We start from the raw sequence: 23,600 nt of genomic DNA on the forward strand, positions 1-23,600 counted from the left end.
ATGAAGAGCAGTATCATGTGACCTATTCTTCATATACACTAGGCTTGTCAGGAAGTCTAGGTGATTTAGTTATGACAGATCAAAGGAAGACTTGGATTGTTTTACATAGAAGTAGTGTATGTACACTTAGAGACTGCCATTCTTATCTCAGAGTTTGCAATGTGTATACTCTGAGCCTTTCAAAATCCTAAAATTATGTTGAAGGTTCCAGGTTATAAACAGCTATGCTATAAGCTTTCCATTAACGTTTACAGTTTAAAAGGAATTGAGGTGAAGGATAGGTACTCAGCATTTCTACCCAGATTTTGATTCGCATTGATTAGATTAGATTCCCTACAATATGGAAACAGGGCAACTGGCCCAACAAGTCCACACTGACCCTCTGAAGAGCAACCCATCCAGATCCATTCCCCTGACTAATGCCCTAACACTATGGGCTATTTAGCATGGCCAATTCACCTGACCTGCACATCTTTGGATTGTGGGAGGAAACCCACGCAGAGAACATGTGAACTTCACACAGACAGTCACCCGAGACGGGAATCAAACCCGCTATGAGGCAGCAGTGCTAACCACTGAGCCACTGTGCTGCCCCTCATTGCCATGAGGAAAGTGGAAGCTATTTTTGATATCAGGTTACCGGCTTCCCTATGAATGAATGAATGAACATCACAGACAGCTAGCAGGTTCTCCGTGGTTAGCAAGTATAAGAGGCTGCTTGGATTTGCAAACTAGCACAATGGACAATGGAGGGATATGGTTTCTTATCAAAGAGATTCATCCTGGCACAACAAGGAAAGAAGACCCATCAGAGCAGGCATTCCTGCTGATTGTAGATTTAAGAAATTCTTCAACAACTGAGGAAAGCACCCAGAAATGATCACTTAAAGTTACTATTTGGTGAAAGTGAAATTTGGATGATGGGATCAACTGTGGACTATTTGCTATAGCACTGTGCTTCTTAAATTTTGCTAAAATGGGATATTAATTTAATGCTTTTAACACTCATCAGAACTAAAATACAAAACAACTAGCTTAGAAAGAAAACAATTTATCCAGCATGAGAAGGTGCAGTTTGGTTGGATTATGGTTAGACTATGGTTGCAGGAACTGTTAACTGTCATTGTGAACTATTTAAATTCGAACCAGGCAAGTTGATTCTGATTGGTCAGGAGATTATCATTGGAACGCAGCAATAATTCATAGAATCCCTACAGTGTTGAAACAGGCCATTTGGCCCAACAAGTCCACACCAACCCTCTGAAGAGTATCCCACCCAGCCCAATTCCCCTACCCTATTACTTTACATTTCCCCTGACGAAATCACTTAACACACGTAACCCTGAACATTATGGGCAATTTAGCATGGCCAATTCACCTAACCTGCACATCTTTGGATTGTGGGAGGAAACCGGAGCACCTGGAGAAAATCCACGTAGACACGGGAAGAATGTGCAAACTCCACACAGACAGTGACCCAAGGCTGGAATAGAACCCGCATCTCTGATGCTGTGTGGCAGCAGTGCTAACCACTGAGTACACCTCCTCCCATCCTGCCCCCTGTAAAAACGCCATCCCATTCTCCCAATTCCTTCGACTCCGCCGCATCTGCTCCCAGGCGGACCAGTTCCAAAAACGCACAACCGAGATGGCCTCCTTCAAGGACCGCAATTTCCCCCCCAACGTGGTCGACGATGCCCTCCACCGCATCTCTTCCACTTCCTGCTCCTCCGCCCTTGAGCCCCGCCCCTCTAACCGCCACCAGGACAGAACCCCACTGGTTCTCACCTACCACCCCACCAATCTCCATGTTCAGCGCATCATCCGCCGTCATTTCCGCCACCTCCAAACGGACCCCACCACCAAGGATATATTTCCCTCCCCTATCAGCATTCCGTAAAGACCACTCCCTCCGTGACTCCCTCATCAGGTCCACACACCCCACCAACCCAACCTCCACTCCTGGCACCTTCCCCTGCAACCGCAGGAGGTGCAAGACTTGCGCCCACACCTCCCCCCTCACCTCCCTACAAGGCCCCAAAGGAAACTTCCATATCCGCCACAGATTCACCTGCACCTCCACACACATCATCTATTGCATCCTCTGCACCCGATGTGGCCTCCTCTATATTGGGGAGACAGGCCGGCTACTTGCGGAGCGTTTCAGAGAACACCTCTGGGACACCCGGACCAACCAACCCAACCACCCTGTGGCTCAACATTTCAATTCTCCCTCCCACTCCACCAAGGATATGCAGGTCTTTGGACTCCTCCATCGCCAGACCACAACAAAATGACGGTTGGAGGAAGAGCGCCTCATCTTCCGCCTAGGAACCCTCCAACCACGAGGGATGAACTCGGATTTCACCAGTTTCCTCATTTCCCCTCCCCCCACCTAGTCTCAGTCTAATCCATCGAATTCAGCACCGCCTTCCTAACCTGCAATCTTCTTCCTGACCTCTACGCCCCCACCCCAGGCTGACCTATCACCCTCACCTTGACCTCTTTCCACCTATCACATTTCCGACGCCCCTCCCCCAAGTCCCTCCTCCCTACCTTTTATCTTAGCCTGCTGGACAAACTTTCCTCATTCCTGAAGAAGGGCTTATGCCTGAAACGTCGATTCTCCTGTTCCCTGGATGCTGTCTGACCTGCTGCGCTTTTCCTGCAACACATTTTCAGCTCTGATCTCCAGCATCTGCAGACCTCACTTTCTCCTCCTAACCACTGAGTAATTGACTATCTCTATTGCAATGTTTTAAACTGAGGAATGTGAGACACTACCTTTGCCTGTGAAATGTAGGACCCTGCTCGAGAATAATGGAGCTTCCAAAATGTACACTTGAATGGCACTCTGAGCTTGACTGATAAGCTCAAAATAGTTTGTCAAGTTGGTTCTGTCCACTGGACAGTCAAAGAGTTGAGTTGTTTGATACTGACCGCTGGTCATTAGAGCATATGGCCTTACATACCTAACATCACACCAGGGTGTAACTAACAGAGTAGATGACGGAGATTTTGAGAAGGCATTTGATAAACCATCGCTAATAGGTTTACATAAAATTTGGGCTCATGGGATTGAGGTAATATATTACAATAAAATTTTTGTTATCCAGTAAATGCCAAGAGCTCAAGCTGGTAAATTAAAAGCGACAGTTTGTCAAAGGATCATACAGCGAACTTTCTGCTTTCTTAGGTTTAGCAGTGACCATTATTTCTAATATGTGATCAAAGCATTAATCTTAATTGGTTCTGAATACACCGACATATAACTGCTTTCATAGCTTGTTCCCAAGCATCTTTTTGATGCCTTCTGTCAATGATCAGCTAAGAGTTGGCATTGGGCAATTTCCCAGTAACTGAAATACGTTTGTACTGGGGTGTACTGTCTAAGTGGGGTGGACATGTTGGTTGGTGGAGCATTATGGTTTGTGAGGTACCACATGACACTAATTTTTCTGTACCATGCTTTGAGAGTTGGAGCATGGACCGAAAACAGTAGGAATAGAATGTTTTTAAGATGGCACTGTTTAACTTGTGCTGGGAGGGTGAGGGTGTTGGCAACAAGGATCATGCAATATTTGTATGTTTTCTGATGATATAAAACTAATTGGAAAACTGAGCTGTGAATAGGATCCAAGCAGGCTACAAAGAGGTATAAACAATTTAAATAATTGGTGAAGGTGGTTACAAATGGTGTAGATATTTTTAATGATGTGGAGGTGCCGGTGTTGGACTGGGTTGGACAAGGTCAAAAATCACACAACACCAGGTTATAGTCCAATGGGTTTATTTGAAAACACTAGCTTTCAGAGCATTGCTCCTTCATCAGATGCTGATGAAGTAGCACCTGATGAAGGAGCAGCGCTCCAAAAGCTAATGTTTTCAAATAAACCCGTTGGACCATAATCTGGTGTTGTGTGATTTTTGACTTAGCTATTTTTAAATCCACCTGTTCAGCCATGTTATGATATTCTTCAGGAGCAGATGGGATTTGAGCCCAGCTGTTCTAACCCAGAAGCTGGGAGGCTAGCACTGCACCAGTACAGCCCTGTAGATATGTTATAAGGCATGAAAATGATGAATTATCCACTTTGGAAAGAAAACGTGGCAAAACAGAATATTATTTATGAGAGATTAGCAAACATGGTTATTCTGAGCACTGTAGGTTTCCTTGCACATGACTTATGAAAAACAAGCATGTCAGTGTAGCAAATATTTAGGAAGGAGCACAGTAGATCAGCTGCCTGGCTTGCTGAGTTCTTCCAGCCCCCTACTTGTCAGCCATTATTGCAAGGCAGTTGGAGCATCAGTATAGTGAAATCTTCCATCAAGCAGTTATGGTGTAGTGAGATCTCAAGCGGAATACCATGTTTAGTTTAGCTTTGTTTACTTAAAGATATACTTACCTCAGAATGTGGCAAAAGAAAGCGTACCTAGAATGATTCATTGATTGAAGGGGTTGTCCTCTAAAGGGAAGATTGAATAGAACACACCTCTTTTCAGGACTCCTAACATAGATGTCTATGCTGGGCGATTCAACAATGATAACGCTGGATATCAGGAGATTCTCTCTGGTTACAGGTAGCTATTATCTAGCACCTGTGTGGCACAAATATCACTTGACACTTAAGTCCAAGTCTGAAAGTTGCCAAGCTCTTGCTAAATATGGGCACAAACAATTAAAAAAATGTATTATCATGTTCTTGTTTTCCCTGTATTTATTAAGTTATTTTAATGCAGTTAATTTTTATTAATGCACACTTTAAAGAGGATTTACCCTAAAAATTGCACACTGTTAATAATGGGAGAAATAATTTTTCAGTGCGAGCAGCAGCTGAGTTTAAATGAAACCGGAAGGCTACAGCTAAGGTAAGACAGTTTGTTTTAAAATTACTTACCGGTAGCGGGCAGCGGTGTTTTTTTTTCTCTACACAGAAAGAGCGGGAGCAGCAGGGGGAAGTGACGACGACCAGAGGGGCAGCCAAGAAGGAAAGCAGTGAGTATATAAATCAGGAAGGCGGCTAAACACGAGACTCTACAACCGTAGTGTCTCCCACCCGCCCTCCTCCTCTAACCCCCTTACTAAGTACTGTTTATCTAATAATTGTTTTTTTTTAAAAAGACTATAACCGAGAGGTATCAGGAAGTAATTTAACTCAAACCTGTACAAAGTAATAAAGTAATTAACTAAGCAGAGATGGCTGGTCAGGTGGTGTGCTGTAGCTGTATGATGCGGGAGCTGGCTGATCCCATTGTGAACGGCAGTGACCACATCTGCAGCAAGTGTTGGTTGCTGGAAGAACTCCGGATCAGAGTTCATTAGATTAGATTAGATTACATTACAGCGTGGAAACAGGCCCTTCGGCCCAACAAGTCCATACCGACCCGCCAAAGCGTAACCCACCCATACCCCTACATCTACCTCTTACCTAACACTACGGGCAATTTAGCATGGCCAATTCACCTGACCTGCACATCTTTGGACTGTGGGAGGAAACCGGAGCACCCGGAGGAAACCCACGCAGACACGGGGAGAACGTGCAAACTCCACACAGTCAGTCACCTGAGGCGGGAATTGAACCCGGGTCTCTGGCGCTGTGAGGCAGCAGTGCTAACCACTGTGCCACCGTGCCGCCCACCAGGAATCTGAGCTTCAAACACTGCGGCGCATTCGGGAGGGGGAGAGTTACCTGGATACTTTGTTTCAGGAGGCAGTCACACCTGGGAGATTAAGTAATTGACATCCAGTTAGTGATCAGGAACATCAGAGTGTGACTGTAATTGAGGCAGGTAGGGGGAACCTGAGTTAAGGAGTGCAGGAGCCTCAGCCCTTGACCTTGTCCAACAGGTATGAGATTCTTGCTCCCTGCACAGATGAGGAAAAGGGCTCTGGACAGGATGAACCAGCTGACCACGGCACCATGGTGCAGAAGGCCATTCAAAAGGGGGGAGCAAAAAGACAAGTAGTTGTTAAAGGGGATTCTACAAGTAGGGGGACAGATAGTATCCTTTGCAAGCCGGATCGGGAGTCTCACATGGTGTGTTGCCTACCCGGTGCCAGGGTTCGGGACATCTCTGATCGTCTTGAAAGGATATTGGAGCGGGAGGGGGAGGATCCAGTTGTTGTGGTCCACGTTGGGACTAACAACATAGGCAAAGCTAGGGTGGAGGACCTGTTTGGGGATTATCGAGCACTAGGAAGAAAATTGAAGTACAGGTCCTCAAGGGTCATAATCTCCGGATTACTGCCCGAGCCATGTGCCAATTGGCATAGGGATAAGAAAGGGAAGTAAACACGTGGCTAAGGGATTGGTGTGGGAAAGAGGGATTCCACTTCATGGGGCATTGGCATCAGTTTTGGAACCGGGAGCATCTGTACCTTTGGGACGGTCTCCACCTGAACCGATCAGGTACCAATGTTCTAGCGAAGAGGATAAATAGGGTGGTCAGTAGGACTTTAAACTTCTGAGGTGGGGGGAAGGGAAAGTGAAAGCAACAGGGAGTATGGAGTCAAATGGAAAGATAGGCGGCAGGTTAGCATATGTGCAGGCAGATTTAAACTTGAGACAGACTGGGAATGCAGCAAAAAGGAAGGATAACTTTGGAAGTCATAAGATGTCCTATATCTCTAATAAGAAAGTTAGCATTAAGGCACTTTACCTGAATGCTTGTAGCATTCATAACAAAGCAGACGAACTAATGGCACAGATCATCGTCAATGATTATGATGTGGTAGGCATCACAGAGACGTGGTTACAGGGGGGTCAGGACTGGCAGTTAAACATCCAAGGGTTTTCAACTTATCGAAAAGACAGGGAGGTGGGCAGAGGGGGCGGGGTTGCCTTGTTAGTTAAGAACAAAATTAAATCTATGGTGCTGAATGACATAGCGTCAGATGATGTGGAGTCTGTGTGGGTGGAATTGAGGAACCACAAAGGCAAAAAAAACCATAGTGGGAGTTATGTACAGACCTCCTAACAGTGGTCAGGACCAGGGGTGCAACATGTACCGGGAAATAGAGAAGGCATGTCAGAAAGGCAAGGTCACAATGATCATGGGAGACTTCAATATGCAGCTGGACTGGGTAAATGTTGCCAGTGGATCCAAAGAAAGGGAATTCATGGAATGCTTACAGGATGGCTTTTTAGAACAGCTTGTCATGGAGCCCACAAGGGAGCAGGCTATTCTGGACCTAGTGCTATGTAATGAACCAGACTTTATAAAAAATCTGAAAGTAAGGGAACACTTAGGAAGCAGCGATCATAATATGGTAGAGTTCAGTCTGCAGTTTGAAAGAGAGAAGGCAAAATTGGATGTAATGGTGTTACAGTTAAATAAAGGAAATTATGAGGGCATGAGAGAGGAACTGACGAAAATAGACTGGAAGCAGAGCCTAGCAGGGAAGACAGTAGAGCAAAAATGGCAGGAGTTTGTGGGTAAAATTGAGGACACTGTACAGAGGTTCATCCCCAAGAAGAGAAAGATTATCCGGGGAGGGTTTAGACAGCCATGGCTGACAAAGGAAGTCAGGAAATCTATCAAAGAAAAAGAGAGAGCCTATAAAGTGGCCAAGAGCACTGGGAAATCAGAAGATTGGGAAGGCTACAAAAACAAACAGAGGATAACAAAGAGAGAAATAAGGAAGGAGAGGATCAAATATGAAGAAAGGCTAGCCAGTAATATTAGAAATGATAGTAAAAGTTTCTTTCAATACATAAGAAACAAACGACAGGCAAAAGTAGACATTGGGCCACTTCAAACTTATGCTGGAAGCCTAGTGATGGGAGATAAGGAAATAGCTGGAGAACTTAATAAGTACTTTGCGTCAGTGGAAGACATGAGTAATATCCCAACAATTAAAAGGAGTCAGGGGGCTGAGTTAAGTATGGTTGCCATTACAAAAGAGAAAGTGTTGGAAAGGCTAAAAGGTCTTAAAATTGATGAATCTCCTGGCCCTGATGGGTTACATCCTAGAGTTCTGAGGGAGGTGGCTGAGGAAATAGCGGAGGCATTGGTTGAGATCTTTCAAAAGTCACCGGAGTCAGGGAAAGTCCCGGATGATTGGAAGATCGCTGTTGTAACCTCCTTGTTTAATAAAGGATCAAGACAAAAGATGGAAAATTATAGGCCAATTAGCCTAACCTCGATTGTTGGTAAAATTCTAGAATCCATCATTAAGGATGAGGTTTCTAAATTCTTGGAAGAGCAGGGTCGGATTAGAACAAGTCAACATGGATCTAGTAAGGGGAGGTCGTGCCTGACAAACCTGTTGGAGTTCTTTGAAGAGGTGACAAGTAGGTTAGACCGGGGAAACCCAGTGGATGTGGTCTACCTAGACTTCCAAAAGGCCTTTGATAAGGTGCCACACGGGAGGCTGCTGAGCAAGGTGAGGGCCCATGGTGTTCGAGGTGAGCTACTGGTATGGATTGAGGATTGGCTGTCTGACAGAAGGCAGAGAGTTGGGATAAAAGGTTCTTTTTTGGAATGGCAGCAGGTGACAAGCGGTGTCCTGCAGGGTTCAGTGTTGGGGCCGCAGCTGTTCACATTATATATTAATGATCTGGATGAAGGGACTGGGGGTATTCTAGCGAAGTTTGCCGATGATACAAAGTTAGGTGGACAGGCAGGTAGTACTGAGGAAGTGGGGAGGCTGCAGAAGGATCTAGACAGTTTGGAGGAGTGGTCCAGGAAATGGCTGATGGAATTCAATGTGAGCAAATGCGAGGTCTTGCACTTTGGAAAAAAGAATACAAGCATGGACTACTTTCTAAACGGTGAGAAAATTCGTAAAGCCAAAGTACAGAGGGATCTGGGAGTGCTAGTTGAGGATTCTCTAAAGGTAAACATGCAGGTTGAGTCCGTGATTAAGAAAGCGAATGCAATGTTGTCAATTATCTCAAGAGGGTTGGAATATAAAAGCACTGATGTGCTACTGAGACTTTATAAAGCTCTGGTTCGGCCCCATTGGGGTACTGTGTCCAGTTTTGGTCCCCACACCTCAGGAAGGACATACTGGCACTGGAGGGTGTGTAGCAGAGATTCACACAGATGATCCCTGGAATGGTTGGTCTAACATATGAGGAACGGCTGAGGATCCTGGGATTATATTCATTGGAGTTTAGAAGATTAAGGGGAGATCTAATAGAAACTTACAAGATAATACATTGGTTAGAGAGGGTGGACGCTAGGAAATTTGTTTCCGTTAGGCGAGGAGACTAGGACCCGTGGACACAGCCTTAGAATTAGAGGGGATAAATTCAGAACAGAAATGCGGAGACATTTCTTCAGCCAGAGAGTGGTGGGCCTGTGGAATTCATTGCCACAGAGTGCAGTGGAGGCTGGGACGCTAAATGTCTTCAAGGCAGAAATTGATAAATTCTTGTTGTTACAAGGAATTAAGGGCTACGGGGAGAATGCGGGTAAGTGGAGTTGAAATGCCCATCAGCCATGATTGAATGGCGGAGTGGACTCGATGGGCCGAATGACCTTACTTCCGCTCCTATGTCTTATGGTCTTATAAAACAAGCTAATGTCACGTCAAAGCAGTATAAATTTAAATTTAATTAAACAACAAAAAATTGATTTGTATTTCTGTGGGAAAAGTGTCACTAATAAATATATTAAATTTTTAAAAACCTTGTCATAATTTAGATTGATTACTTTGGAAAACTTGTAATAATTAAATATTGTGTTAACACTTTGCATTGATTTAAAAGTACCTCACCCATCTTTTTCTGCACAAAGTACTGCAAACTCTGAATAGTAGCTAATAAGTTGTAAGTTTTAAGCAAGCCAACATTTGTTAAGGATTAGAGTTCTCCACTGTTTTAAACCAACTAAATGCACATAGAATACTTGGGCTGAACACAACAAAATGGAGTTTGCATGCCGCACTACACCTCTTTTTATTAGTGCAATATAGTGATATACAAATAAGTAAGGTAATCAGAACACTATAACACACTTGATTAATGTGGCAGCGCCCTAACCTATCAACACACAAACCTGATCTTAGTCTTTCCATTGGGCAAATAACATTTGTCCTCTTGACTTATTATTGTTCAAATAGAGGGCAACAATAAGGCAAACACTTTACAAATGATTTAACCAAAAACCAGCCACCAAAGGAAAATAACTCAAAAGAGATAGGATAAACCATTAAAACAAAATCCACATTGTTGAAAACATTGCTGAATGGTAATTATCAAGGCTATAAAATGACAACAGTGCTTTTGATTCTAAGATTAACAAATTTGGGAATAGGAATATGTATTGTTTCAGATTCGCTCATGGATTAAACTCCAAGTAAAATAAGGTTTAACCAAATGGGTCATAAAGTATTTTGAACTTATACCTTTGGACTGGAATCTCAAATATAGTTTAAAAAGAGATTTAGTTATATTATGATAAGCTGACTCATACTAATACATATTCTTAGTGCTGTCAGGACCCAGCCCTTTCATTTATTAAGCTATTATTTTAGTTGAATCCAAGCTGTAGTAAATGTGGAAACTATTACTTGTTATACTTAAGAACTTTGTTATGGACTCCCACATTAAAAAGGAGTGGAGATTTAGTTATAGGTGACTGAATGATATTCCTCTATAGCTCACAGAGGAAACTGAGATTACAGCCATAGTATCACAATGTGAGTTTTTACTTTCTCAATTTAGGATATTATTATAGAATCATTTACGTTAGGAGCTGAACCTTAATTTTATTTAGCTAATTCTTAAGTTGCGTTGACTTTTTGGGAGGGATTTCTGCTGAAAGATCAAGCAAGTTTCCTTGCTGACCCTTATCAACTCACTTCATCAACTATCTACCCAACTCCTGAGGAGTCTATCACATTCAATTCTGGTGGTATCTTGCCTTGCATTGTTCCCAGAGCAGCTGACCACTCAGTGGATATCTGATGAAAGACTTGCATTCCTTGCACTCAGGTCTCTTTAAAAAGACCACTGTGCATCCAACAAGCACTGACATTCTGAAGCTACCCTGCTTATTGATGGACAGAATGTGAAGAAATCAGCAAAGGCAAAGCTGGCACTGGGATTCTCTGAGGGAACCATGGAGGTCCTGATCAAGGGATGTAGTGAAGAAGTCCTCTTTACAATGTATTGGTAGAGACAAGACACAAGCTCAGACTCAGGCAGCCCAGTTTGAGATTACCCCCATCCTCCCCAAGGCCAGTGCCATTTCCACAAACAAATGGACATCAGCTACATTAGAAGGTCAATGACCTTTCCACTGATTGGGTTATCTCTATGGACATTTGTAAAGACTGAGACTTTCAGACATGGTTGCTTGCTTGCGGCATGGGCACGGTGTTTGCAACATAAGCTGATGGCACATAGCACGGGGTGAGATTGACGTAGCACACCACTATCTAGAAGATGTCTGTCTCCTTGATGGAGGACTGCTGACCATAAATGGGAGTTCCTGATTGCATGACTAATTGGTAAGGCAAGGTTTGGATGATGCATGATTCAGGTAAATATTAAGTAAGCAAGCACTAGGAGAGCAACCGAGAAACCCTGAGTGCAGCCTGGTCTAATCTGCATGCTGGAACCCTGTTGGTGCACACACAATGTCCTTGCTGCAGCCACCCAAAGCTGGTAATTTTTGTGATTTGCAATTCAAGACTGCTTCAAGAATGTACAACCAGTGTATTGGAGAGATACCAGGGTGGTCATGAGAAATTAGCAAATGTTGGATGCTAATATCCAAGGATGAGAGGTGTGTGCATCTCGTGCCCCTGGATTGTACTCAGATCATATTTGATCATACCCAACGTGGTGGTCCTTCAGAGCAAACAGTTTCTAAATATGTCAGATGCAGCTCTAATTTCCATTTCATGTTTTCCTGATGTCTAGCTTATTTGACGTGGTTGTTGAGATAGGAAGCTGAATATTGGTGAGTTGGTCTGTTATCATTTAACTGCACTAAACACTATATAGGACAAACAGGAAGACAGCTAACAATCCGCATACATGAACATCAACTAGCCACGAAACAACACGACCAGCTATCCTTAGTAAACACACACGCAGACAACAAGCAACATGAATTCGACTGGGACAACACTACTATCATAGGGCAAGCCAGACAGAGAACAGCCAGGGAATTCCTAGAGGCATGGCATTCATCCACAAACTCCATCAACAAACACATCGACCTGGACCCAATATACCAACCACTACAGCGGACAGCTGAAACTGACAACCGGAAGCGGCAGGGACAGAACACCATAAACACCGGAGGAAACATCAAAGAAGCGCTTCGCAGGAGGCTCCCAAGCACTGATGATGTCGCCTAGCCAGGGGACGAAACGTTTGCAACAAAAACTTCCAGCTCGGCGAACAGAACCACAACAACGAGCACCCGAGCTACAAATCTTCTCACAAACTTTGAATCATTTAACAAGTTGTAATCCTTTATAGCTTAGCACTAAACACATTCCATGTCACCACTGTCTGGAAAACAGAATTCTAAAGAAGAAAACGCTCCTTATTTCCAACTTAAATAGAGCCTCTTACTTGCCAGCTATGCCTCTAATTCACGATTCCCCCATTAGAATCTTATATGTTTCAATCAGATCATTTTTCATTTCCTTAAACACTGATGAGTATAGGCCAAACCTTCTATATCTTTTCTCATGTCAGGAATCAACCTAGTGAACTTCCTCCAAACCAGTTCCAGTAAAAAGACAAATACTGGACACAGATGTGATCTCACCAATGCTCTGTCCAGTTATAGCAAGACTTCTCTCCTTTCATACTCCAACTTCTTGTAATGAAGGCCAATCCCCCAATTACCTAACTACTTCATGTACCTGCATGCTAATATTTTGGGATTCATGTGCAAAAACACCCTGAGCATCCTGCAGACATTCTCCATTTAAATAATATTTTGCTTTTCCATTCCTCCTGCCAAGCAGAAAACCTGAAATGTTTCTACATGATACTCTAACTGTCAAAATGTTGCCCACTTATTTCACCTACATCTTGCAGACTTCTGTATCCTCCCCACAACTAGCTCTGTCACTCATCGGTTCACCAGCAAATTTGGCAGTTGGTCTCTTCATTTAATTAAATATAGATCATAAATCTATAGCATTGATTCAAAATTATCCATAGTAAACTCTTGAAACTACAGTTTGCCAACCCTCAAAAAACTCATTCATTTCAACTCACTGTTCTCTGTCAGTTTCCCAATCTCTATCCATTCCAATATACCAGTCTGAGTTGTTAACTTGTACAGTAACATTTTAATATTGAGTCATATTGATTTGACACGATTTGACCAATGGTGTCCATGCCAGCATCTTGGTGGAGCCATCCAATTATCCCAACATCTGAGCTATGGCAAATTGGCAAAACAGCAATCTCATGTCCCCTTGTTGCCCTCCTGATTCCCTCTTAAATATATCCTACTGCCCTTATACACCTCTCAATCCTTCTAAAACACAGAGTCATCAGAATAATGCAAAAAAAATGCATTCAATGCTGAGTAAATAATCACCTCCATGCCACTTTTATACGAGTTTTCATGTTTACATTTGTCACCTTCTACTGGTCAATACTTGCAAAGTGTATTGCTATACCTGCTGACTATGTGATGATCCCAAACAGATTTGGTGTAGTGCAGTATATTCAGGCTACTTCATCTGTCCTAAGATCATGCATTGTCAATGAGAAAGACTCCAGTTGGAAGAGGAAATTACTGTCCATTTTCCCCATTAAGTTTCAAGATAATTATACTTCCAGTATAAAATTTATCACCATCAACAGCGCTGCTAGTATTGTCTAATGATACAGTGGCTTTGTTAATTTGTGCAACATATAAAAACAGAAGATAAAAGCTTTAAAACAAAGCTTTCAAATTTAAGTAAACTGTTCTGTATATCAGCGTGAGTATTAATTATGGTAAGTATGACACTCACCTTAATTGTGAGTTCATCGATTTTTTTTCTACAATCTTCATCTGATTTCTTCCACTGTGCAGCATTGACCGCTTTCTGCATATCTGGCTTCTGGTTTTCATTCTCCTGCTTGCTTGTGCTTTCCTTTTCAATTTCTGTCTCAGAGGCGAACTTTGCTAATTTCAGACTCTGCAAAGTTTCTCGTTGATGGCGTCTTTTGTCCTCTTCTCTTCTTCTCAGCATTTCAGCAAATGCTACAGTTTCATCCTCCAAGCTTGGCGATGACGTTTCTTCTTGGTCATTAAACAGGGTGCTTAATCACAAATGGAAAATAAGTGTTCAAACACTGATTTATTGGCTGAAAGATATTTATGTTGTGAATTCATTCCCTCAAATTGACCATAATTCATGATGGATTTCAAAAGACCAGGAGCAGTCATTTCCTGTCCCGCAGTACCTTGTAATAACTTTGCTACACAACTGTTCATTGTTTAACTTTTCTGCGAAATTATGTCAATAAAAAATCACCTGACAATTAAAGTTGTGCTACTTGAATTGTTTCACCGGCCGCAGCGGAATAACTGACAGGCCAGACTCTGTAAAAATTTATATTAATGTTTTTACTAGATGCTTAGAAACTTTCAACAGCAACATTTAAATTAGTGAAAACTGTAACTGTTTTTAAATAAGTTATAGGTCTAGTTATATTGACACAGTTATACGGCGATTCAGAATCGAGTAATATTTTAATTAAAGCTGCAGGAACCATATCTTAAATCACTTGCATTGGATAATTTGTAGACTGTAATGTGGTGTCATGTCATGATAAAAAGTAAATGATTTGTTAAGTATAACCTAGCACAAAAGTTTCAAATGGATCTTTGATTTAAAATTCTAACAGGCCAGAACAGAGGTTGATGCACAGCTCCCTGTTGCCATGGGAGTATGGACAGTTTTAATACTGTCAGGAATGTGGGCATTGCTGGCTAAAGCAGTATTTATTGCCGGTTCCTAATTACTCTGTAGAAAGCAGTTGTAAGCCACCTTCTTGAGCTGCTGCAGTCCACATGGTGAAAAATTTCCATAGTGCTGTTAGGACAGAAGATCGAGAATTTTAACTCCACGACAGTGAGGGACCGACAATATATTTCCAAGTCAGGAATGTGTGTGGTTTGGAGGGGAATGTGCAGGTGGTGACAAGGCAATTAATCTACTGCCCCTGTCCTTCTGGACAGAGATCTCAGGTTTGTAAGGCACCGCTGAAAGAGCTTGAGTGGGTTGCCGTGCTGCTTCTTGTATCTGGTATACACTGGCACCAGTGTGCAGCAGTGGTGATGGGGGTGACTGTTGAAGATGTTAGATGGGGTGCCAATCAAGCAATCTGCTTTGTCCTGGATGCCATCAAGCTTCTGGAGTGCACCAACTCTCAAGGCACAGGGGAGCAGCAAGTGGGTTCACCCCGAAATTCCCCAAATTGGCCAGGAAAATTCATCCACCAAAGTGATGACTCAGAGAAGGTTGCCCCCATGCTCAAACATATGAAGTAGGAACAGTCAGTCAGCCATTCAAACTTGTGCTGCTATTCAATAAGGTCATGTCTGATCTGATTTTAACATCAACTCTACATTCTTGCGTACCCATGATAACATTTCATCTCTTTCCTTATCGAAAATGTATCTGCCTTAAGGCCATAACAAATACCATAAGATACAGGAGCAGAATTAGGCCATTCAACCCAATGGGTCTGCTCTGCCATTTGGTAATGGGTGATATTTTTCTCAATTCCCATTCTCCTCCCTTCTCCTCATAATCCTTGAACCCTTACCAAGAGCTTATCTGTCTCTGTCATAAATTCACTCAATGACTTGGTTTCCATAGCCCACTGCTGGGTGAAGAAATTCCTCCTCATCTCAGTTCTAAAGGGTCATCCCTTCACTTTGAGGCTGTTCCCTTGGTTCCTATTCCTACTAGTGAAAATATCTTCTCCATGTCCACTGTATCCAAGCCTCTCAGTATTGTATAAGGTTTCAGTCAAATCCTCCCTCATCTTTCTAAACTCGAACGATACAGACACAGATTCCCCAAACGTTTCTCATCTGACAAGACTTTAATTCCTGGGATCAATCTTACAGAACTCCTCTGGACCCAATCCAATCTTTCCTTACAGTCAGGGCACAAAACTGCTCACAATATTCCAAATGTGGTCTGACATACAGTCGCAGTGATACATCTCTGTTCCAATTTTCTAGACCTCACAAAATGCATTCCAACATTGCATTTGCGTTTCTAACTGCCAACTGAATCTGCATGTTTACTAAAAGAACTGTGAACTAGTCCCTTTGCATTTCAGATTTCTGAAGTCTTTCCTCATTTAGAAAATGATCTATGCCTCCATTCGTCAGTGACAGTGTCGGACAGGGATGTACAAAGCTAAAAATCACACAACACCAGATTATAGTCCAACAGGTTTATTTGGAAGTACTAGCTTTCATAGCACTGCTCATTCATCAGGTAACTAGTGAGGCAGGATCATAAGACATAGAATTTACAGCAAAAGATCACAGTGTCATGTACTTAAAATGACATATTGAACAAACTTAGGTTGCATGACACTGCAATCATCTGGTATAAATTCTGTGTCTTATGACCCTGCCCCACTAGTTACCTGATGAAGGAGTGATGCTATGAAAGCTAGTAATTCCAGATAAACCTGGTGGACTATAACTTGGTGTTGTCCTCCTAATAAAGTTCATAACCACAAACTTTGCCACACGGTATTCCATCAGTCACTTCTTTATGCACGCTCCTCGCATGTCCAAGTCCTTGTGCAGCCTCCCTGCTTCCTCAACACTACCTGCATCCTTTTAAAACATTTTGAAAAGTTCTAATCCTTCAGTGTAACATGGGGAGGTGGTAGCATTGTAGTATTGTCACTAGACTACTAATCCATGAAGTTCTGGGGGCGTACGTTTGAATCTCATAATGGCAGACTGTGAAATCTGATTTCATTAAATAAAGGTCTGAAATTAAATTCTGGATGAATAGCAGCCATTTAACCACTGGCAATTGTCATTAGTCAACCAGATGAGGCTTTTTCTAAAAAGTCCCTTCAGGAATGAAATGTACTGTCTGACATATGAATGCAGACCCACAGTAATGTGATTGAGTCTTAGCTTCCTTTTAAAAATGGCATCTGTTACTGCATCTGCAGCACTGCAATCAAATTAAAGGAACATGAAGAGAGTCTTGTCAAGAAAGAATTTCTGATAATGGAAATGAAAAAAAAAATTACTAAAACAAAATGTGGGGGAGGCAACAGCCCAGTGGCATTATCACTGGACTGTTAATTCAGACACCCAGCTAACGTTTTAGGTTCAAATCCTGCCTCAGCTGATGGTGGAATTTGAATTCAATAAGTATCTGTAATTAAGAGTTGTATGATGAACATGAATCTACTGTCGATTGTCAGAAAAACACATCTGGTTCACTAGTGTCCTTCAGGGAAGAAAACGGCTACCTCTACTTGGTCTGGCCTACATGTGACTCCAGACACACTGCAATGTGATTGATTTTACCTGCCCTCTGGGCAATTCAGGATGGACAGTAAATGGTGACTTAGCCAGTAACACCCTCAACCTATGAAATGAATAATAAAAAAGGAAAGCTATTCAGTTCCAAGAGCAATTACAGACAGACAATAGTTACTGGCTTTACCGCAATGCCCAAAGCATATGAGTGTTTTTTTAAAAGTTAATCTAGCTGATTATAGACAGAATTGAGCCTTTTGGAATGCAGGACTGGTGAAACTTATTTTATTCATTGACACACAAGGGTCTGGTGGTACCTTAGGTAGAATGAAAGTGAGCCATTCTACCTTACAAAGCCAGGTTGATCTATTTCCTGTATTACAAACATATTTGGCCAATGTTAGTGCTCCATACAAGCCTTTTCACATTGCACTTCATGTGGCCATAGAATCACAGAATGGTTATATTGTGGCAGGAAGCTGCTTCACCCATAGTGTTTATGCTGACCCTCTGAAGGAGCAATTCAACTAATGCCACTTCACTGCCTTTCTTTCCCCATTAACCGGAGTCTTTTCTTTTTCAGACAATGAAAGCCTTGATTGACCTGCCTCCATCATATTCTCAGATATGGCAGACTAGCTCATAAGCATTTATTACATGAGAAAAAGTCTTTCTCATTTTGCTATTGCATTTCTGAGCAATTATACACATGATATTTTTATTATGTCATTCACTGCATATTTGTATATTGGGAACTGGACATGGAAGACATGAAGTGGTATGTCGTGCATGGGGCCTATAAGGGTCCATGTGCTGGAGGGGGAGATGTTAAGTTAGTATGGAAGGAATCTGATGCATGGGAAATGATGGGGAAGTGGTACAGCATGAATTGTCACAGAGGGGAAGTAGGGACATGCCCAAAACCTTTTAAAAAAATACCATTCAAATGATTCCTAAATCAGACTACATTTCACAGTTCTTCTGATGTACAGTTACCATAGATCATCCCATAGGGGTTTGTGCCTTAATTTTTAACATATTATATCAATGACTTCGATGAAGGGAGCGAAGACAGATGACACAAGTTATATCAGAAAGTATGTCATGCAGAAGATATATGAGGATATAGATAGGTTGAGTGAGTGCATGGAATACAATGCGAGAAAAAATGAAGTTATTCACTTTGACAAGAAGAATAAAAAAAGCATAATATCACATAAAAAGGGAATGATTGTGGAAACCGAAAGGAAAGAAAGATTTAGGTGCCCTAGTACATGAATAATAAAAGGTTAACATGCAGGTGCAGCAAGTATTCAATAAGACTGAAATACATTCCTTTATTACAGGAGGAAAAGTCTTAAGACTTTATTTCCAAATTGCTGATATTCTTTGTAGGATTCCAGTTTTGTTTATTCCAGTGTTATTCTTTCTAACATTAACTATGATTTCTAATTGATCCTTTTCCCTCTCCAAAATCTTTCTCACCCATTCCATTACATCCCTCATTTTGGCATTTACGAGATTCTGTGCACCATCAGTATCAGTTCTGGCTGCAGAAGTGCCTGACTAATTATGGAATCTCCTATTATGACTGCAGTTTGCTTCATGAGTTCCACCCTTTTGATCACCACTTGCTCCCAATTAAAATTAATGCATATTTTTCTTTTATAAGACTGGTTAATTATAATATTTGTACCTGTTTTCAGATGTATGCTGTTCTTCAGCGATTTCTTCATGATTTGAATTACTTAGTCTGGTCCGGCGCCGACGAGCTTTCTCAAATTCCTCATCATCTTCCATTGATCTCTGCCTTGCCAGACTGGAAAACATGCAGTAATTAGTTTATTCAAAGTAAACTTTGTTTCCAGGACATACCCCACCCTTGCCTTTCTTCAAGTTGCTTCAAGGTCGATTTTAATAAGTTAGAGCATTAAGCCTATTGTTTCTGAAATAAAAAATAGAAAATTCTGGAGAAACTCAACAGATCTCTAGGCATCTGTGGAGAGATAAGCAGATATATCCAGTAGGACCTTTAACCTACTGTTTCTGACCCTCTACTCTATGCAACTTTGAAAACAGAGTCAGTTCAAGAACAGAAGGTTCTCTCTGTCAAAACTGAATGTGGTGACATGGACTGTCAAGCCTAAACACCAATGAAAGCACAGTTTAGTCAGTAGAATGGTGTCTCTAAATCAACAGGAAGTGTGTTTTACTTGAAAGCTGTATTTTAGGACATAAGCCATGTTGTCACCTCTGCATAGACTTGAAAGGGGATCACAGTGTTGGAGGCATTCCTTTGGCTTAGGTAATAGCCTGAGGCCTTTCATCTGCCTGCTTCTGTAGTTCACAATGATCTACTGTTTGAAGACAACCAGGGTTCCTTGGGGACAAACCCTAAACCTACCTCAAGTGTCCTTAAACCATAGCCATAAAAAACTGGTCATTTGGCCAATTGTGGTTTCCAACATATAAACAGGCTGGGAATTCTTCCTTTAGAACATGTTGAATGTTACCAGCCCTTCGACTGTGAGACAGGAAGGCTGTCAAATGACTCAGGAAGTAAGTGCCCAAAGGGATAATGAGTAAATGAAGACAGGAAAGGTGGCACACAAGCTGCCTAACCAGGCCTAACTGAGCCACCTAAATAGCTAATTAAAAGGCCAATACCCAGCTTTATTTGTTGAACAATAAATACATCCAACATTACTTATACCGATGAGCCAAAAGGTACAAGTTTGTTTTAGAAAGGAATTTTGCAACCGTTTGTGAAACTGGAGGCAGAAGTGGAAAGTCAGAGGATTCAGGCAGGTTTCACAGACAGGGCTAATGTGACTGATGCCAATGGTAATGTAAGGGATGTATTTCTAAAGAAGAGACAAGAGCAAAGGATCCAGGAAGAAACGTAATGTTGGAAGAAGTTATAGAGGTAATTCTAGTAAGCCAAAAGGATGGCAGTCAATTTGGGCAACTTGAGGTCCCACAAAATCAAATAGCAGGAGCAGATATTCTATTTCAGTAATAGCTGTAAAAGCATAAATATGACTGTATCAGGTGCTGAATGGGATGGGATTTCAACTCAGAACCATCGGAATCAAATGTGAGAGCTGCCGCAAAGTCCAAGGTTCGACAGTTGAGTTTTAAATAAGGTGGAATTCACAAAAATGCAAGATAAATTATATTTTTAAATCATTCCATCCTTACACCAATATTTCTATGAAATATTTTTTTTTCAATTGACAAGTTGCTCTAGTTGAATCACATCAGCATTTTATGTTAATGATTCCATTCAGTATTCTTTAACAGACAAATCATTTGTCTAATTTAGTAGATGATACTTTGATTGATAACATTTGTGTAAACTTTGTTCAGTTGAGAGCAGATTTAACTTTGGGTTAGAAATATTGTAGTCTTAACCCCCCAGATCCATGATTCACAAACATAAACAAGGCTGGCCCTTCAGGAAAGGGTTTGGAAATGAATATTAAGGATCCCATGGGTCATATGTCAAGAGGATCATGAATTTTCCAGATACTCCAGCTGGCATCCCTCTCTGAACCAACACTCCAAAATTAACTATTAGTTTTAGTTCTCAATTTATTTGGTACAGATTATTGGTCACATCATTTATGCGCACTGTACCAGTCATTGATCAAAAGGAAGAAGACACTTCATTGTGTAAAACACAAATTAAAAAGGCCTTAATATAGCACTTTTCTAAAACAACATAATAATGAGATTTATGCACATCAGGGTGAAAGTAATGGTCACATGACTCTAACATCAGTAAGATAGAAGAGACCAGTATGGCATCTGGATGTGTAGAGAGATGTATAAGGTGATGGTTCCGAATAGTTGATGTTGGAGACTACATCATGTTCCACCCAATGTAATGATGTCATACTGTTGTGGGTGGAAAACCGAGGAGTCTAGCAGGAGATATTGATGGTGTCAGACATACCATCTCTGGTTCCTGTTAGTCTTAGTAACTATGTCTAACCTTCCTATGTAACTTGTATCTTTTGTTGTTATGCAATGAATTACATTGTATTTTAAGAAAAGCGCTTCTTCTTGTTCAGTTTCATTAGTGGATTATCCTCTACTGCAGGTGCCTACACAGGTAATAGACCCAGCATTGAAAAGGAGGATTGGTGGCAGCACTCTTGCCCAACCAGAAATATCATCCATAGCACTTGGACCAGCACCTATTGAAGTGAAAACTGATAGCACACAAAAACCTATCCATTTTATATTGCTGAAAAATTAACAGACTTACACAACCATAGAGAAGGAAGCATTAGCAGTTACAGACTAACTCATGAGCCTGAACATCTGGGTCAAGATGAGTTACTAGCCTTTGGTAAAACTAATTTGATTGAAATTTATTTAAGTACCTCTGTGGCATTCAAAGATTCAGCTTTAGGCTGAAAAAAATATATTATGGAATATATCCTCAATGTTCCAGGTAAGATACAAATAATGACAGATATAGTCTGAAAGAAAGAAGTGGATTAAGTAGAAAAAGGAAATCTTATTCTGATAGAAGAGGGAGATTCTTGCTGTTTGGCAATAGTGAACATTACCAGCAACTGATGGAAATGTCAGTTAAAACTGTCAAGGAGTGTGCAAAGGTCATACAACTATGTCCATAAAATGTGATTGACATGTAGTTTACAGACCAAATGCTGTAAAACGTATTACATGCAGAAATAACAGTTGACATTAATAGAAAATTTGTTGTTATGCTACCATAGAATGGTTACAACCAATTTGATGCAAAATGAAATGCTACAGAATTTGAGTATGTCTAAAGTGCATTGCAAGGCTATAACAATCAATGTGTTAGCCAAGTATTACAAACAACAGAGGATTACATTGTGTCATGCCAAATACATGGCACATGTAGCCTATTGCTTATTGAACCAATGATTTCATCATCAAGATAACTGGAAAAGCAATAGAAAATCTAGCAATGCATTTGTTCAATTTTAAAAGGTAAACTATGTTTAGTCCTTTTATGCAAATTGGATGAAGTAGTAAGCTCATTCAAGTTTTCACTTTGTTGAGAGCATTAAAAAGTATCTCTGCAGTACACAGTTTTTCCGGAAGAATCTATCTTATTGGAGCCAAGACGTGAGACCAAGTAGGACTATTGCAGGATGTGGGACAATTATAAATACACTACACTAGACAGTATACAGAGGGGTACAACTAGTTCAGACACAGTACAGCAGTATCACCCCAATAGTGTACTCACGTTGTGCAGATGCCGACGTTAGACTGGGGTAGACAAAGGCAGAAGTCACATGTCACCAGGTTATAGTCCAACAAGTTTATTTATAATCTCAAGCTTTCAGAGCACTGCTCCTTCATCAGGTGAAGCCAAAGGTGCAGCACTCTGTAAGCTTGTGATCTCAAATAAAGCTGTTGGACTATAACCTGGTGTTGTGTAACTTCTGACTTTGTACTCAAGTGAACTAGTTTGGGATATCCAGTCAGAATTCCAGATTTTATCTCAACATATGAGATTTGGACTTTGATGAGGATAGATCTTGGTATTGGTGTTAATAATATAAATGGTAATAAGTAAATATAAATTACTGCAATAATTTATAATAATACTGGGCAGCATGGTGGCACAGTGGTTAGCACTGCTGCCTCACAGCGCCAGAGACCCGGGTTCAATTCCAGCCTCAGGCGACTGACTGTGTAGAGTTTGCACATTCTCCCCGTGTCTGCGTGGGTTTCCTCCGGGTGCTCCGGTTTCCTCCCACAGTCCAAAAACGTGCAGCTTAAGTGAATTGGCCATATTAAATTGCCCGTAGCATTAGGTGAAGGAGTAAATGTAGGGGAATGGGTCTGGGTGGGTTGCGCTTCGGCGGGTCGGTGTGGACTTGTTGGGCTGAAGGGCCTGTTTCCAGACTGTAAAGTAAAGTAATCTAAAAAAAAATGTAAACCAGACAGAAAAGAAAGCTCATCAGGAAGATCTGATATAATGAGATTCATGTAAATCATGGATGTAACTGATCATGTGATTCTGATATTAGTAAAAGAGAGGCAATCAGTCTAAAAGAGACAGTGAAGAGGGCTTAGCCACTACAAAATGGAACTAAGGATCCAGTATGTACAGAAATAAATAAAGGAATGTC

At 41.4% G+C, this 23,600-nt stretch overlaps 1 protein-coding gene across 1 annotated transcript in view; it reads right to left on the reverse strand.

Annotated features, from left to right (window-relative positions):
- The window catches only part of LOC122563232 (uncharacterized), a 128,975-nt gene that overhangs the window by 56,491 nt on the left and 48,884 nt on the right, over nt 1-23,600 (reverse strand). The window contains exons 4-5 of the mRNA XM_087973393.1: nt 19,151-19,273; nt 13,949-14,240 (exon numbers count right to left, since the gene is read on the reverse strand). Coding sequence (XP_087829519.1) covers nt 13,949-14,240; nt 19,151-19,273 — 415 coding nt within the window. The remainder of the gene's footprint in view (nt 1-13,948; nt 14,241-19,150; nt 19,274-23,600) is intronic.

The sequence above is a fragment of the Chiloscyllium plagiosum genome, unplaced genomic scaffold (assembly GCF_037043375.1).
Source record: "Chiloscyllium plagiosum isolate Xiang-an unplaced genomic scaffold, Cpla_swu_hap1 HiC_scaffold_26, whole genome shotgun sequence".
In the NCBI taxonomy this organism is placed as follows: domain Eukaryota; kingdom Metazoa; phylum Chordata; class Chondrichthyes; order Orectolobiformes; family Hemiscylliidae; genus Chiloscyllium; species Chiloscyllium plagiosum.